This window comes from Leptonychotes weddellii, chromosome 11, assembly GCF_054177405.1.
Source record: "Leptonychotes weddellii isolate Sample4059 chromosome 11, ASM5417740v2, whole genome shotgun sequence".
In the NCBI taxonomy this organism is placed as follows: Eukaryota; Metazoa; Chordata; class Mammalia; order Carnivora; family Phocidae; genus Leptonychotes; species Leptonychotes weddellii.
In genome coordinates, this window is record NC_138379.1 from 58,781,191 (window position 1) to 58,797,826 (window position 16,636).

At 41.6% G+C, this 16,636-nt stretch overlaps 1 protein-coding gene and 1 non-coding gene across 2 annotated transcripts in view; one reads left to right on the plus strand and one right to left on the minus strand.

Moving 5' to 3' along the window:
* Positions 1-245: 245 nt before the first annotated feature.
* Positions 246-352, plus strand: LOC115938832 (U6 spliceosomal RNA). Its single transcript, XR_004073848.1, has one exon. It is a non-coding gene; the product is annotated as a U6 spliceosomal RNA (small nuclear RNA).
* A 3,995-nt stretch (positions 353-4,347) lies between these two features.
* RAB38 (RAB38, member RAS oncogene family) overlaps positions 4,348-16,636 on the minus strand; it is a 62,121-nt gene continuing 49,832 nt past the window's right edge. The window contains exon 3 of the mRNA XM_081799009.1: positions 4,348-5,235. Coding sequence (XP_081655135.1) covers positions 5,083-5,235 — 153 coding nt within the window. The 3' untranslated portion in view covers positions 4,348-5,082. The remainder of the gene's footprint in view (positions 5,236-16,636) is intronic.

Sequence of the window (16,636 nt, forward strand, 5' to 3'; positions counted from 1 at the left end):
ATTGTAAACAGCAGGAAATGCTAGCTGAACAAAATAGTCTAGTATGGCTAGATCTGGTGTTTTAGGAAGAGAATGGTAGACACATATATTCTATTTCCTTAAACATAATTGGAGCTACAGTCCCTGCATTTAAAAACAACTTATGTTTTTAGAAGAGATATCTGGGTTTGGACATTTGACTTCTCTCTTGATACCTGGTAAATTGTTTACATATTTGAGTTCCTACCTTAAGATCTGAGAACACGATGCTCACCTCAGCAGCCCATATACTAAAATTGGAACGATACAGAGAAGATTAGCACAGTGTCTGTGCGGGAATGACATGCAAAATTGTGAAGCATTAGATATTTTAAATATTATAGGATCCTCTTGCAGAAAAAAATAAAAATAAAAATAAAAATAAAAATAAAAATAAAAGATCTGAGACCACGACTTAGTCATTTATATTTCCAGAGAAGTGCCTAACCGAGTGCTGGGAATATAGTCATTGTTCAATAAATATTTGTTGAGGGAGTAAGGGAATCAAATCAATGTATTCTCATTTCGAAGACTGTAAATAACAATATTCTGTGGTGGATTAGGGTTAGAAGGCAGTTCTAATCTTACCATGCATATTCTAGACACCGCATTTCAGTGGATGTTTAGAAAGAAAAACAGTGAAAGATTCCATGGTAATGAAAATTTCTGCCTGGATGATCTGATGTTTTAAGAACTATTAGCAGTTGAAACTCAATCAAAAATGAAAAACCCTTGGGGCGCCTGGGTGGCTCAGTTGGTTAAGCGACTGCCTTCGGCTCAGGTCATGATCCTGGAGTCCCAGGATCGAGTCCCACATCGGGCTCCCTGCTCAGTAGGGAGTCTGCTTCTCCCTCTGACCCTCCTCCCTCTCATGCTCTGTCTCTCATTCTCTCTCTCGCAAATAACTAAAATCTTTAAAAAAAAAAAATGAAAAACCGTTGGGGCACCTGGGTGGCTCAGTCAGTTAAGCGACCGACTCTTGATTTCGGCTCAGGTCATGATCTCAGGGAGGTGAGATCCAGCCCCGCGTTGGGCTCTGTGGTCAGTGTGGAGTCTGCTTGTCCCTCTCCCTCTCTCTACTTGCACTCTCTCTCTCTCAAATAAATAAATAAATAAAATGTTTTTAAAAATGAGAATCTCTTAATTGGGAGATGATCCTTGGAACCACTGGCAGAGGAGTAGAGAAGCAGGACAGGAAAGGAAAACAAAAATGTTGTGATAATGAGCAAGTCACCACTGTGTGAAACTTTGCCTCAATCCCAGTGGGGACCTCTGAGAGCTCATAGAGTAAACCTCAGATTTATCTCACCTGAGGAGGGGAGGACTCTTAAGGTCTTACCTCTCTGTTTGTCAGCCTCAGATGAGACTGCTCGTGGAGGTGCTAACTCTGTGGCACTCTGGTCTGTCCAGCATGCAAGACAAATACACCCCATGCATCCGGAGAATGCTCTCTGGTAGAGTTGCAGGGGATTACAATTGGAAGCCACGTGCTGAGGGGACATGGGCATTTCCTCTCTATTGTCTACCAAGTCCATGCCTTGCATCTCAGATTCACTTATGCTGCATGTTAAGTTCAGTCTGTCCTTTCACTGATTTTTTAGGGAAGTTTGGTCATAATTCCGCGCGTGAGAGAGAAATAGAGAACTTATAACAAAGGCTTGGTAGGACAAGCTACAATCTCCACTGCTGTAGTTAGGATTCCTGAGATGATAATTGATACTCAGCATTTCCCTCCTTTACCACTTCCATTCCCCTGACCAACCCACTCCTAGGCTAGGGTCCTGTGTGGGGCAATAACTCAGTTTTATTCCTGAGAGTATGAGTCCCTGGTTATATGTCCTCATCAAGATGTTATCACCGCAATTGCTGTCAGTTCTCACCAGGCATGGAAGCATCAAGAAGCACCCCAATGAGTCCCATGATTTCCAGGCTCATCCCTCCCCATTCATTATTTAGCAGCAACCCTATCCTCTTGGTAATCAGGATGAATTAGCCCTGCCTGTGTTGTAACACCTTCTCCAACAACAGGCCTGTAGGCACGAGGAGGCAAAAATAATCAGGCAGCAGCTGAAGCTATAGATTTAGCCCAATCTTTACAGTGTCTCCTGGTAGAATTATCAAGACCTCTGACACTGCAGAACCTGGAGTTGTAATGAGGGAAAGCTCGCTTTCTTACGTTGGTTATTTAAGGTGAGAGTAGGAGGCTTCACTCCCACTCACAGCTTTGATGGTAGCTCTCCAGGACCCAGCACTAAATCTACTAACTTCATGTCAAAGGAGTACCACATAGTGAATCTTAACCATGTTGGTGTCATTCCCAGTGAAACACAGCATATTTACAATCTCAAATCTGGTACAGAGAAGAGCCACCACGGAGCTTCTCATTGATGCTGGTATCCCTTTGTGGGGACACTTCTTATTGTATTCATGAAGGGAGTGTCTTTGGGCTTTCCTGAGGAACATAATCAGCTGGTAGTTTCTCTGACATCACAAAATAAATACATTATAATATGCCCACCTCTCTGAGACCTTGGAACTCTCCTTTAATACTTTGCCAAGGTAGTTCTGGCATCTCCACATCATTTATTCTAGGCCAACATTGTTTCCAAGCTTCAAAGAGCTATTCTAGTAGCACACTCGGATCATCTCCAAGTTCACTTGCCAGAATGTTAAAAATTAACTCATTAAAGAGTGCTCTCATAGAAATAGATTATCTATCATCTGGTGCTACATTCTGTCCTCCCTGATTGCATCTCAAGACCAAATCAGGAACATTCTCCAGATTCCTACCAGTACTTATTAGCCAGGCTCTGTAGTTCATTTGATTAATAATCCATTTCATCCTGCAGTACACAACTTTGATACTTTTCTACTCAGTTCATACTGAGACTTGATTTTAGTTATTTGTCTAAAAGCAATGAGGGCAGAACTTGAGAAGGAAAAGCATCACTTTATAAAACATCCTACTCAGGTGGAGCATTGATATGGCAAGTAGCTGTTCTCCCCTAGGAAAGGGTAAGGGCCTATTTTTCTGGACCACAGTTTCAGAAGAATCTTTGGGGTCAAGACTCCTAAGAGCATCTATCCAAATATCTCCTTCTATATTGCAGTGTCTGACTCCTTTCCTGCAAGAATTCTGATTTTAGTGGAGGAGACTTGCTAGCTCCATGAAGTCAGTCTCCTTTAAAAGTCTGTTTCTCCTAAAATCAAATCTTAGGCCTGATTTTCAGCAGCCATCCTCTCTATCCTGTAGCTGAAGGAAAGGAAGATCATGACTCAAGCCTATAAGGTTTCCTCCTGCAGAGTTTCTGGAAGTTAAATGACTCTACAATCTCATGTCTTTTGAACACAAGAGCAATAGACTTTCTTTCCATCTATATTCTATCCCAATCCACCTGATGACAGTCTTAGTAATTATGGTGCTACAGTTTGCTAGGGATTAGTTCCACCTCATTGTTTACCAGCAAGGGGGTCCTTGCTACCACTTGGGTGCTGAATGATTCAGTTCAAGATGCTGGTGTTGAGAATCTGCTTCTTAGGCCATCTTTGTCCCAGCTAAATTAGGCTGGGTTTGGGCTCCCCCATAAGACACTGAAACAAGGATTTGAGTGAAAGTAGTTTATTTGAGATGTGAACCCAGGAAGGACCAGTAGAGGAAGTGAGGAAAAAAGAAAAGGAAGCCCGTACAGGATGAGTCAGATGGAAGGTTTCCCCTGTGAGAACCAGGGGCTTATTCCCACTGGGGACTTTTTTTTTCTTTTTAAAGATTTTTAATTTTTTTATTTATTTGACAGTGAGAGAGACAGCGAGAGAGGGAACACAAGCAGGGGGAGCAACAGAGGGAGAGGGAGAAGCAGGCTTCCCACGGAGCAGGGAGCCCGATGTGGGGCTTATCACAGGACCCTGGGATCACGACCTGAGCCAAAGGCAGGCACTTAATGACTGAGCCACCCAGGCGCCCCTCAATGCTGCCATTCAATGCCATTAAAAAGTAGTAGCTACCCACAGCATCTCAGCACCATAACCATTGTGTAAACCAAAATATTACCATGCATATTTTAGTCATTTCTTTGCATGTCAATGGGTGTGGTACTTTCTTGACCAGAAGATATGATAATATATCCTTCTGTTTAACCAAGAAAATATAGATACACTGCTTGGCCTAAATGCTGATATGAACAATAGACAGACTCATCTCAGTATAATAGTGCCCAGAAGTTCCTTTAAGTGTATGTTTCTCATCCCCTTTCTGAAACAAAATTTTAGAAATGGGTCTTGAGAACCATGGATACACAGTCAAAGAAAAAATCATAATACTAAGACACAGCCTTTTCAGAAATAGGGAAACAACATCTTTTAATGTTTTATTTTCCACTTGTGGAAATATATATAATATATATTACATGAACAGAAGAGTCCCACAGCTTGAGTCAGAGAAAGCTAATAGAAAGGCACATAGGGAGGCAGGTCTTTTCATACAGATTTCAGTTAAGCCAACATTTAGGGCATGGAGAGTGACAATAAAAGCCACAAAAACACAGGAAACCTGTGTACATGACTCTGAAGGGCTAAATCAGGAGATGACTCTTCGGTCTGTTGAAAATGGACGTCATCTCTGGAGAAAAAACTGTTTCTACTTAATAGGCCTGTCAGCCCAGCAAAGAATGTATTGAAATCTGGACAAAGGCACCAGGGAGCAAAGTGAAAGCCAGGGCTTAACTTGACAGCTAGTCTGCTCCTCTCCCCTTTCTCTTTAAGACCTGAGGCCTTGGCTGATTTCAAGAAGCAAGTAACAGGGCCAATGCTGGCCCTGCAGAACTGTGGTTGGCTACAAGACAGAATTTTGTAACAGACTAAATATTTAACAAGCCTGTAAACACTGTGCTGATGCTGGGAAAAACATAAAAAAGAACATTTGCTATTTTTCTCTCTTAAAGGAAAGGTACCAGCATAGATCTTTGGCTTGCCACACGTGTATCCCTATCCTGACATTTACTCAAATTGGTAAGAATTGAGACATGAGATAATGGGATTATTTCTGTCAGATGCCAGCAAAGAAGCCTACTAGGATTTGGCACAGCTGGAGCAGCTGACAATCTTGGGCGACGTGAGATGGGGCTTCACGATGTCCGGCTCAATGGACTCCATTAGGTCACACTCGTTTGCAAGTATATGTTTCACCAGGCATCTGGAGGCTTCATCAATGTTGATATTCTCCTACAGAGGGGAAAAAAACAAACAGCTTTTCTTATCAATATTCTAAAATAATGCTGGAGCAGGGACCTATATGTGACAAAGGGCAATATTTTTTGGCAATTCATTTAAATACCTCTTCTGTACCCTATCCATTTATCCTCTTTCTATCCCCCTCACTCTCATTCCTTCCAAGACCTTACTTTTTAGTCCTTCACAAAAGCAAACATACTTGTTTTGTCCCTTAGGAGAAACAGTGTTTGGTGGGCTCACTTACTTTTAGTAGGCTGAATTTAAGTTAGAGGGCAATTTTCTTATTTTTACATACTCTTACACTATAGCATAATATTATGTAAGACACATAAGTCTTAGGGGTTAACTTAGGTTCATAATTGCCCTCTGCCACATACTACTTTTGTGACCTTGATAGGAAATAGGAATAATAAGACACCTCTTCTAGTGGTCAGCAGTGATTTCACAAGTATTTTCTGGCTGGCTGCCTTTTGATCAAATGGTAGGAGTGCACTGCTCTGAGCTCTTTGGAGTCAGTCATGGACATGTGACTTTCATTGGACAATGAAATGTGAGGGAAAATGACATGTCTCACTTTCCTATAGAAGTAATAAAAGGCAATTCTTTTCTCCCTACTTCTGCAATCATAGAAGTACAGAGATGGAAATTCTCTTGGCCTGGGTCTATGAATGAGGATCAAGAGGAGCCAAGTATCCCATGATGATGTATGTAGCTGAGTGAAAATTATGACCTTGTTGTTTCAAGCCACTGAGATTTAGGATCATCACTGTGATATTCCCTAGACAATCCAGACGGATATAACTCTTCAAAGGAAAACATGAAATCAGAAATTTGAATATGTTTTCAAGAATAAAATAAGCTTCAATTTGGGGAAAACATGGACAAACATTTAAATCTAAAAGACATTGTTTATTGAGGCACCTGGATGGCATAGTCAGTTAAGCATCCAACTCTTGGTTTCGGCTCAGGTCATGATCTCAGGATGGTGAGATCAAGCCCCACGTCAGGCTCTGTGCTCAGCACGGAGTCTGCTTGAGATTCTCTCTCCCTCCGCCCCTCCTGCTTGTGCTCTCCCTCTCTCACATACACACATAAATAAATAAATAAATAAATAAATAATCTTTTAAAAAATAAAATAAAATACATTGTTTACTCAGTTGCCCTAGATTAAATTGCTTTTTTTATCCCTCTGCTAATCAGAAAACTGAGAAATACAGAATATTTACTACTGGCATACTAAACAAAAAACCTCAATCTCCAGTAAAGTCAAATTTGTAGAACCTGTTTCCTCATAGTCAATATAAAGAGATAAGGACTTTATCAAATTGTTTTTCTACAAGACCTTGTCCAGTCTGAAGTATAACTACCTATCTCTGAATTTTGTATGTATGTCAGAGTTGTTGATCTATTTTGAGGTCACCGCTTGAAGTCATACTACACGGGAAATGTAAGAGGTAGTGATGGTCTCCAAATGGTATCTATGGCTAATGGCATTAGATGTAAATATTCATTAGCATGTTCCTCATCCTTCAAGTCCAGTCCTGAGTTCACCTGCTACAAAAGCTTAAGGTAATTTTTGGACTCCCAGGAAATAGACTGATTATTTTCTCTCATTTACAGAGCTTTAGAGAAAATGCTTTTTCTAAATCTAAAACAAGGTAAAATTCTAGTTGTTTGTCATGTTCTTGGTGGTGGTGGTTTTTATACCAGACCAGAATTCATGTCTCTGAGCCTTCCATTCCTCATCTATGCAATGGTCTTGATGACAATACTTACTTAATAAAAAATTGCTTCTCCTTACAGGGGATAGTGGTCATTGGTGCTTGCACAATGTGTACATGCTGGGTACTTTATACACATAATCTTACTTAATCCCATTTAAAGCCCTATAAGGTAAGAGTCTGTTTTTTCTTACTGATCTTATTGTTATTGTTAGGCTAGGCCTAGGGATGGCCTTGCTACCTTTAGCTCAAGTATGTGCCTCATTCCATGGAAACCAGTCCACAGAGATCAGCTTCCTCCTGCCCTGTTTCCTACTGGGTGGGTTACTGTGCCTTCAAGTCATTGCCCACGCTTGGCATGCCTTCTGCCATCTTCCTCTGCCTGGTGTCATGCCCAGGGGGTCACACTTGAACTATCTGCTCTCAGGCAGTAATCTGACCTAGACGGGGCCTGGCTTTTGGGAGAGACGCAGCTCAACGTCTGCTCTTGAGCCCAGTCACTTGTTTATGTGACCAATTAGAAGCCTGGTCCAGGTCCTCTACTGTCTCCAATTTTAGGAAAGTGCGAATGGGTAGCCTCACTCAGCCTTCCAGGGCTTGGCCTCATGGGCCAACACATTTCACTGAAGAAGTCCTACATTTGAGTGGTTTTGAAGTGCTTGCCCAGCCATTAATAAACCAACACTTGGGTTCCCATTTGGCTACTGCTTGTGTATAGGGAAGAAGACAACAAAATCTTACCTCAAATACCAAACATAGGATGTCATTATATCTGTTTACAGATAAGAAAACTTAAATTTAGGTAGATGAATGAGACAGGGAAACTAAAGGATTCCATAGAAATCTGCTTTGTGCTCCTTTTCCTCCTTCTATTCTTGATAAGACCTGCACCCCACCCCACTTTACACATGCCTCAGGATGCATACAGCATATGTCCTCCTTGTAAGGGACCAGGAGTTAATGATTTCTCTAGAATAGATCACACCTAAGGAAAGACCAGGTGAGGATGACCAGTCGAAGCTATCACATGCGTATTCCAGACATCTTGACACCAAGGACCCCTGGCTTCAAGGAATGACACCTGGGCTCTCATTTTTGTTTTAACCAGTTCCTGGATGCCTGAGGGCACGTACACCAGACCACTGACCTCAATAAAAACCCCCAGACCCTGAACAAAGACAAAACTCATGTTCTTTTTCTTTCCAAGTCTCCTGGACACTCCATCTATATCTGTTCACTCTATATCTTCAATAAACACTGCTCTCACCTCCTGCTGGCTCACATTTGATTTCCATCCTACAGCCAAAGACCCTCTGGGCTGGTCCTGAAGGACCCTCTCTGGGTCCCTGGACCTGGCCTGCCAGCATCATTAAGGAACTTCCCCAAGATCACGCAGTGGGTGGGTTGGGGCCAGACTCACACCTACGTCTTTCTAACATCAAAGCATGGCTCTTATCATGCTATATTCCTTTCCAAGATTGTTTGGAAGATCAAGTGCAATAACAAATAAAAGTTATTACCACAGTGCTAGGACCAGTAGGTGCTAAATAAATCTTAGTTCCTTTCTCTTTCATACATTGGAAGAAAAACATGTGTATATGGTAGGAAAAACACGTTTTAAGCATTAAAATGGGCCCCCTTCACATACAATGTTAAGTTAAACTAGTCAGTAGTATTCTTTAAACCTCCACTCGTATATTAACATGACATTTAAGTAGGGTTTTCTTTCCTTAATGTGCAAATTAGCAAAATCTAATGAGGTGAGTGAAATGCGAGTGTGGACAAATCTATGAATATTCATCAGCATTATAAGAAAGACAACAAAAACCGAAGCCCAATTCATGGCAGCCTAGCAGGATCATTTTAATAAAAGATAAGATGATGCTGCTGAAGTTGTTTGTGAAGTTTAACACACCTAGTAGAGGCTAATTGGTGTCAGGACTAGGACATGGGACCATGGGGGTTGGGGCTGTCAACAAAGGAAACCATCAGAGCCATGGAGTGTTAGTGCCTGCTTTCAGGTGGCGTATATATGAACAATACAAACAACGTGGCAGCTCATGATGGCTGAGCGATATTCATTCGCCCATTCAACTGATATTATTCAGATTCCCACTAAGTAGTATACATACAAAGAAAAAGATGATAAAATAAGTCCCATCCTTAACTGAGCTTAAACACTAGCAAGGTTTGTGTAAACAGCAGAGTATACAGTGAGGTTGGAAAAGGGCATCCGGCGCTAGATCACTGTAGAGCCTTGAATGCTAAGGGGGCCAGGTAGAGTCACTAAGGGTTTTCTGCAGGTGAAGTGTCAATAGACACAATATGATATGCATCCATGACTACACAGAACTGTACAGACTCTTAGCACTCCGTTTGATCAATTAATCTAACAGTGAGTATTTAGTAAATACCTATCGATGAACCCCATGGTGCTGTTGCCATGGCATACCTAGTTCAGATTAGAAATTGAAAGAGGAAGCTTGGAAGAGGAGCAAACACTATTATTTACCACATGCATTCAACAAAAAGGCCTGACACGTAGTGTTTTGAGCACAGGCATGAAGCCAAACTTGACCTTGGAAGAATTACTTTAACCATTCTACGTGTCTCAGCATCCTCATCTGTCAACAGGGAATTAAGAGATCTACTTTACAGGTGATTGTAAGTTAATACATATTCATATTTAGAACACATAAACTACTTAGACAAATACTCAGACAAGGGCATAGCATACACATTCAATAAATGTTATCACAATGTTCTCATTTAATCATTAGTAGAACACAAGAATGTGTGTTTTCTATTTCTTCATTTTGCACCTGAGGAGACAGGGTAATTGGCTGACCTCAAGACACACACTAGTTAGTTGTGGGGCCAGGGGTGAGTCCAGGGAGAAGACCCAACAGGAATACCTACCACAATATTTACCATATGCTTACAGAAAGCAAGGTAAAAATGTTGAGAGCACACGCTTGGAGACAGACCCTCGTCTCAGCTCCTCCAAAATAGTTCACCAAATAAATAAGGAACATTATGTTCAGAGCACATGTTTCCAGCATAAAAAAAGTAAGAGCATTCGGTCAGAACCTCCAGCAAAACTGATTTGTATTGCTGGTCCTACTGTCTTTCTATACACCATTGAGGTCATAGCCAAGGGCCTAAACTTGGAGAAGGAATGGCAAGACAGAGCACACTTCCTCTCTCCTTCTGTCCATGGCTAGCATGGATAATCAAAGCCTGCCTGGTAGAACTACAAGCTCAGACCCTTTGGGCAATTATACTGCAATATAATTAACTGAGCTACTTGGCATCCAAGCGGACACAGCCAAGTCCACATTTTCTAGGTGTTGTGAAAACACATAGCTGCTGGCTTAATTGCAAAATATGACCTGGGAGTTTTTATTTGCATTTATTCTAGAGAGTAGTAACATCTCCAGGAAGAAATTTATATATTCCATGACTTTCAAGATATGTACACTTAGGGCGCCTGGGTGGCTCAGTTGGTTAAGCAACTGCCTTCGGCTCAGGTCATAATCCTGGAGTCCCTGGATCGAGTCCCGCATCGGGCTCCCTGCTCGGCAGGGAGCCTGCTTCTCCCTCTGACCCTCTCCCCTCTCATGTGCTCGCTCTCTCTCATTCTCTCTCTCTCAAATAAATAAAATCTTAAAAAAAAAAAAGATATGTACACTTAGACTGAATCTGGATGATTTATTTATAAATTGCACTGTGACAAGATTGTCTATTGTGCAGACTGTGTTAGGTTTATGTGTGCTCATCTTTGTGCCTCTGTTCAGAACCTTTTCATTCATATCAGTAAGCATGCCTGAGAAAAAGGCTTAAAATTCCTAACAAAGCATTTTAGTAAAAACAAATGGTAGTAACTATTATTGTTGTTATTGTCTACTCCATGCTGAGCATATGGAGGTGCTTTAGTTATGAAATAATGCTCACATCCAATCCTCATAAAAATCTATTAAAAAGCTAATAGCTATATTTTAAAAGTAAAGAAACTTTAACCTTTAACAAAGTTAGGTAACTTGCCCAGAGCAGTATGTAATCTCAGTCAATCTGTCTATCCAGCTAAGATTGGCCAAATTCCACTTCCTATCCTGTTCCCACACATTACATTGCAGTGTCTCCCAGGATTAAGACAGATATTAAAGTAGTTCTATTTCTAAATCAGTAGTTCTCAATCCTGGCTGCATATTCAAATCATTTGAAGAGTTAAAAAGAAAATCTATTGCTGGGGCCCTTCTCCCGGACATTGAGAGTCTGGGATGGGGCCCAGCATGGATATTTTTAAAAAGATTCTCCATTTCTTTATAACGTGCATCCAGATTTGAGACACACTTGTATAATTAAAAATGTCTTTAATGACACTTCTTTTTATTTCAGTAGTGAACTTTCTGGAAATATCATTTAATACAGAGATTTTAAGCTGTAGTGATTGTAATCTTCCTGTAAAGGATGGCATAGAAATCCATCTGAGGTTTTGGGTACTTGTCAGTTTTTTAATTAGCTCTTCAGAACATCTGTCTGGTGGCAAATTATTTAATCTCTGACCCCCGGTGCCAGAGAGCAAAAATATTCTAGCAGAAACCCTTCACATCTGCCTAGTTAGAAACTGGCAAAGAATTCATCCTCCTCTAATCTTTCCAAATGCATCAACCTCAAACAAAACACCAAATATACCAGGGGCTCTGAGGTTAGGGCACTAAATTCCTCAGCCCTGTGAAGTTTTAATTAGAGCAGATGGCCCCCAGGATAACACCACCACTGGAAGAAGTCTCACGCATAACAGGGGTTTTCAAATCCTTTCTCTAAGATTCAGTACTTGTTTATTGAGCACATAAGTGCTAAACAGTTTGCCTGCTTTCATTTGCTTTAGTTCATATCTAAATGGGGCGGGTAGAGCAGATACCTGTAGCTTTCTCTGCTTTGTACTTCTCTCCTCCCTCACCCCTAATATCGCTCCCCCCATCCTTTTGATAACTGCTTCCTCCCAGTCATGAGCTTCTACTGGGGCTCCTCTAAACTGAGCCCTCTATCCCAGACATTGTCCTCAGGTTGGCATTTCATTTCATTTTCACAATAAAGCTGAGGTGGGAGGCATTGCCCTCCTCTTATGGATGAGGTAAGTGAGGTGCACAGAGGCTAAATGACACACAGAGGTGTCCGGGACAGGAAGGGGCAGAACCTGGTTTCCAGCTCCAATCCTTGGAGCTTCTGTATTTTCTTTTCCTTCTCCCTGCTGACTTCTTAGAGGGTATGACCAACAGTTGGTTAGTGCTCAAGCAAAGGTCTGCCTGAATCCAAACCCCATGGCTTTACACTGGAGTATGCGCTTCAGATAAACCGGGTCCTCGTGATGTTCTATTGTCTAAAAGTTACTTTTAGTCTACCTAACACACTGGGAAGGACAGATGGAGCCATAATGACACTCACTTCAACGACAGGACAGAGTCACAATGTTAGCATACAGATACTGGTGAAGAAGAGTAAAGTTCACAGGTAAAAGCAGTTCCAAAGACTGTATCCCTCTGATAAGCTCCCCCCTGCCCCACCATAGCCCTGCCTCAGCCCCTGTCCTCCAGACACTAGATGTCCAAGTTCATTTCCTACCCCGTTTCTCCCCTCTCCTCTGTAGCCCCGGGGGCCTCATACCTTACAGCTCTCTTCCCTGATCTGTCATCCCTCTAGCAGCCTCAGGAACCCCACCTCAGCCATGAAGTATCCCCAAGCTTGCCACTTCCCAGGGAAATCAGATATTACTAGTTCAACCTGCTCTCTTTGACGCATACAGAAATCAAGGCAACAGGGAAGGAAAGTGACTTGCCTGGCATCATACAGACTACCTCTTGCTGTTTGCATACTTTCTTGTGTCTAGAAACATTATCTCTTCTGAGTAGCCTTCTCTCAGCACTATGAAATGTATCATCAGGGCTCCTTGGCACTTTCTACCTACCTGGCACTTACCAGTGTCTATCATTTGTGTCCTTAAAAATGGATTTTATCTTATTATGTTTGTATTCCTGGCTCCCAGCACAGTGTTTGGTGCATAAGAAGTCTCTAAACAAGATTACCAAAGTTAGCTGACACCTGTGGAAACTTAGTGACCATTATGTACTTTACCTTAATGAACTAAGCTAATCCTCACAAAAACTCAGGTGAGGAAACCGAGGGATGGAGAGTTTAAAATTTTTCCCGGGGTCACACAGCTAGCAAGTCAAACTTTCAGCACCTGGTTCCACAGCCCATTCTTAGATCCTTCTCTGACCCCTGAAAAGTCAACGCTATTAAACCGCAAAGCCTGACTGGAGCCCCAGAGCCCTTGCTCTTAACCTGCTGCACCACACTCCTCTCTATAAATGTCTGTGGAAAGAATGAAGACGCAAGTCTCCTTGCTGCATAGCCAGTGCTTTCTCTCTAAATTTCAAAAATTATGAACAAGCAGATGCAATGTGGTATGTTTGGCCCACAGGTATTTATTTATTTTTAACTGTAAATGTCTTTCAATGGCACATATGCACACTCTCCAGTTTGCCACCTACCTTACTCATCTCCTTAACTACCTGGCTCCTGGAGGAATGTGAGTTCACCATCCCTATCTCTTCTCCCACACCAGAGGCAGTACCGACTGCCAGGGACCTAATCAATACGGACAACACTAGTACCAGCCAGGCACAGTTCCCAAGATTTTTCTTAGAGTTTACCACTCTTGTGATACATTGCCAATTTCAATATGTAATGTATGACTTACCACTAATGGTTATAAAGAATCAGAGCATTCCTAGATTTTGCCTCTATTAATGTTTGGCTTTAATATAGTGTTTTTTTTTTAATTTCCCTCACTGTGAGTCCTATACTGAAACAGTGATAGAGTACCAATAATCAGTCTTGAAAAGAAAATAAACATAAGCATAAAAACTATCATTTTGCCAGACTTTATAAACCCCATTAATGAAGACATAGCAGCCTTCAGTTGCAATACTTTCTCATACATCAGTTTGAGAAGAAAAATGGCCCATCAGACACAAAATATTAATAGTAATACTTGCTAACACATATAGAACATTTACTATTGAACACTTAGTCGAGTACTATGCTATGTATGCTTCATGAATAACCTCATTTCACCCTGAGTACATGCTGGGAGGTGGATATATTATTAATCTATTTTACAGATTAGAAGACTGGGACACATATCGGATAAGCTGTGTGTCCACAGGATTTGCTGGACTTACTCAAATCAAGTTAAAGTCACATTTATCGAGTGATAACTATGAGCAGAAATTATCTATTTAATAATTCATTTTTGGCATAATCAAATGCTTTCATTCTGGCACCTCCAGGTACTAAGTCTGAGGCTTGAGACTGGAACATTGTTGTCCCAGAAAGCAGCAGGATATAATGTAAAAAGAAAGCTTTGAAATCGGAGGGGGAGACGAACCATGAGAGACTATGGACTCTGAGAAACAAACTGAGGGTTCTAGAGGGGAGGGGGGTAGGGGGATGGGTTAGCCCAGGGATAGGTATTAAAGAGGGCACATACTGAATGGAGCACTGGGTGTTATACGCAAACAATGAATCATGGAACACTACATAAAAAACTAATGATGCAGGGAGGAGCAAGATGGCGCAGGAGTAGGAGACCTAAATTTTGTCTGGTACCAGGAATTCAGCTAGATAGGAATCAAACCATTCTGAACATCTACAAACTCAACAAGAGATCAAAGAAGAGAATAGCAGCAACTCTCTGAACAGAAAAGCAACCACTTTCTGGAAGGTAGGACGTGCAGAGAAGTGAATCCGAGGCGATATTAGGGAAGATAGATGGCAGGGGAGGGGGCCTCCGTCAGTGCTACTGGCAAGCGATAGAGCAGCGGAGCACAAAATCAGAACTTTTAGAAGTCTGCTCTGCTGAGGGACGTCGCTCCAGTGGCTAAGCGGGGGGTGAAACCCTTGCTGGGATAGTGTGGTCTCAGGACCCTCGGGGTCACAGAAAGACTGGGGGTGCCTGAGTGTGGCAGAGCTCCCAGGTATCAGAGGAGGGAAGCTGGCTGCAAAGATGGAGCTGAGGAGTGGGCTCTCAGCTCGGGGTTGCCATAACCTCTGATCCGCGGCACAGTCGGGCCACTGCTCTTCCAGCAGGGACCCAACAAGCAGCAGATCTGGGGAGACTCCCCTTCCTCCCCCGGGAGGAGCGGCGCGGGAGCACACTGCAGAGATCTGCTGTGTTTGGAGACTCCACACCGAGTTGTGTGCCAGAGATAGAAATGCTCGGTCACAGGCCGGGTGAGCACGGAGTGTGGCTGGAGACTGGGGAGATAGGAGTGACTGACTGTTTTTCTCTGGGGGCTCAAGAGGAGGGGGACCCACAGTTCTTGGCTCTTTGGGGCGGAGATTGGGAGGCCGCCATTTTCACTCTCGTCCTCCAAAGCTGCATGGAAAGCTTGCAGGGAACAAAAGCTCCCGAGAGCAAACACGAGCAGATTACTTAGCCCAGACCGGCAAGGGCGGGGCAATTCCACCACCGGCAAAGACATCTGGGAGCCACGGGGGCAACAGGCCCCTCCCCCAGAAGATCAGCAAGAATAGCTAGCCAAGACCAAGTTTACCGATCAATGAGAACGGCAGAACACCAGCACCAGGGGAATACAGCACATAGTATTCATGGCTTTTTTTCCATGATTCTTTAGTCTTTCAAAGTTAATTTTGTTTTTTAATTTTCTTTTCTTTTTTTTGACTTTTTCTTTTTCCCTTTTTCAAACAACATCTTATCAATCCCTTTTTTAAAAAATCTTTTTTATTTTTCATTTTTAGAGTCATATTCTATCCCTTCATAGCAGTTAACCTTATTTTTGGTATATATATATATATATATAAGTTGTTCTCTCTTTAAAATTTTGGGATACAGTTTCTTCTAACAGACCAAAATATACCATAAATCTCTGGTGTATGGCTTTATTCTAGTCTCCTGCCTAATCACATTCTTTACCTTTTTTTTAAAAAAATCTTCTTTCTTTTTTCAACCAACTCCTTATCAATTCCTTTTATAAAATCTTCTATAATTTTCAACTTAAGAGTCATATTCCATCCCTTCATCATATTTACCCTTATTTTTGTACATATATAAGTTTTTCTTTCTTTTAAAATTTTGGGAGGCACTTTCTTCTAACAGACCAAAATACTGCCAAAATCTAGTGTGTGGCACTGATCTATGCACCAGGCTGATCATATTTGATCATATTCTGTGTTTTTTTTTTGTTTTTGTTTTCGTTTGTTTGTTTGTTTTTATCTTTTTCTTTTTTCTTTCTTTCCCTTTCTTTTACCCAGGTTTCAGGTCTCTTCTGATTTGCTTAGTGTATATTTTCTGGGGACGTTGTTACCCTGTTAGCATTTTGTTCTCTCATTCATCTATTCTCCTGTGGACAAAAGGACAAGATGGAAAAAATCACCTCAAAAAAAAAGAACAAGAGGCAGTACCAACTGCCAGGGACCTAATCAAGACAGACATTAGTAAGATGTCAGAACTAGAGTGCAGAATGATGATTTTAAAGATACTAGCTGGGCTTGAAAAAAGCATGGAAGATATTAGAGAAACGCTTTCTGGAGAAATAAAAGAACTAAAATCTAACCAAGTCAAAATCAAAAAGGCTATTAATGAG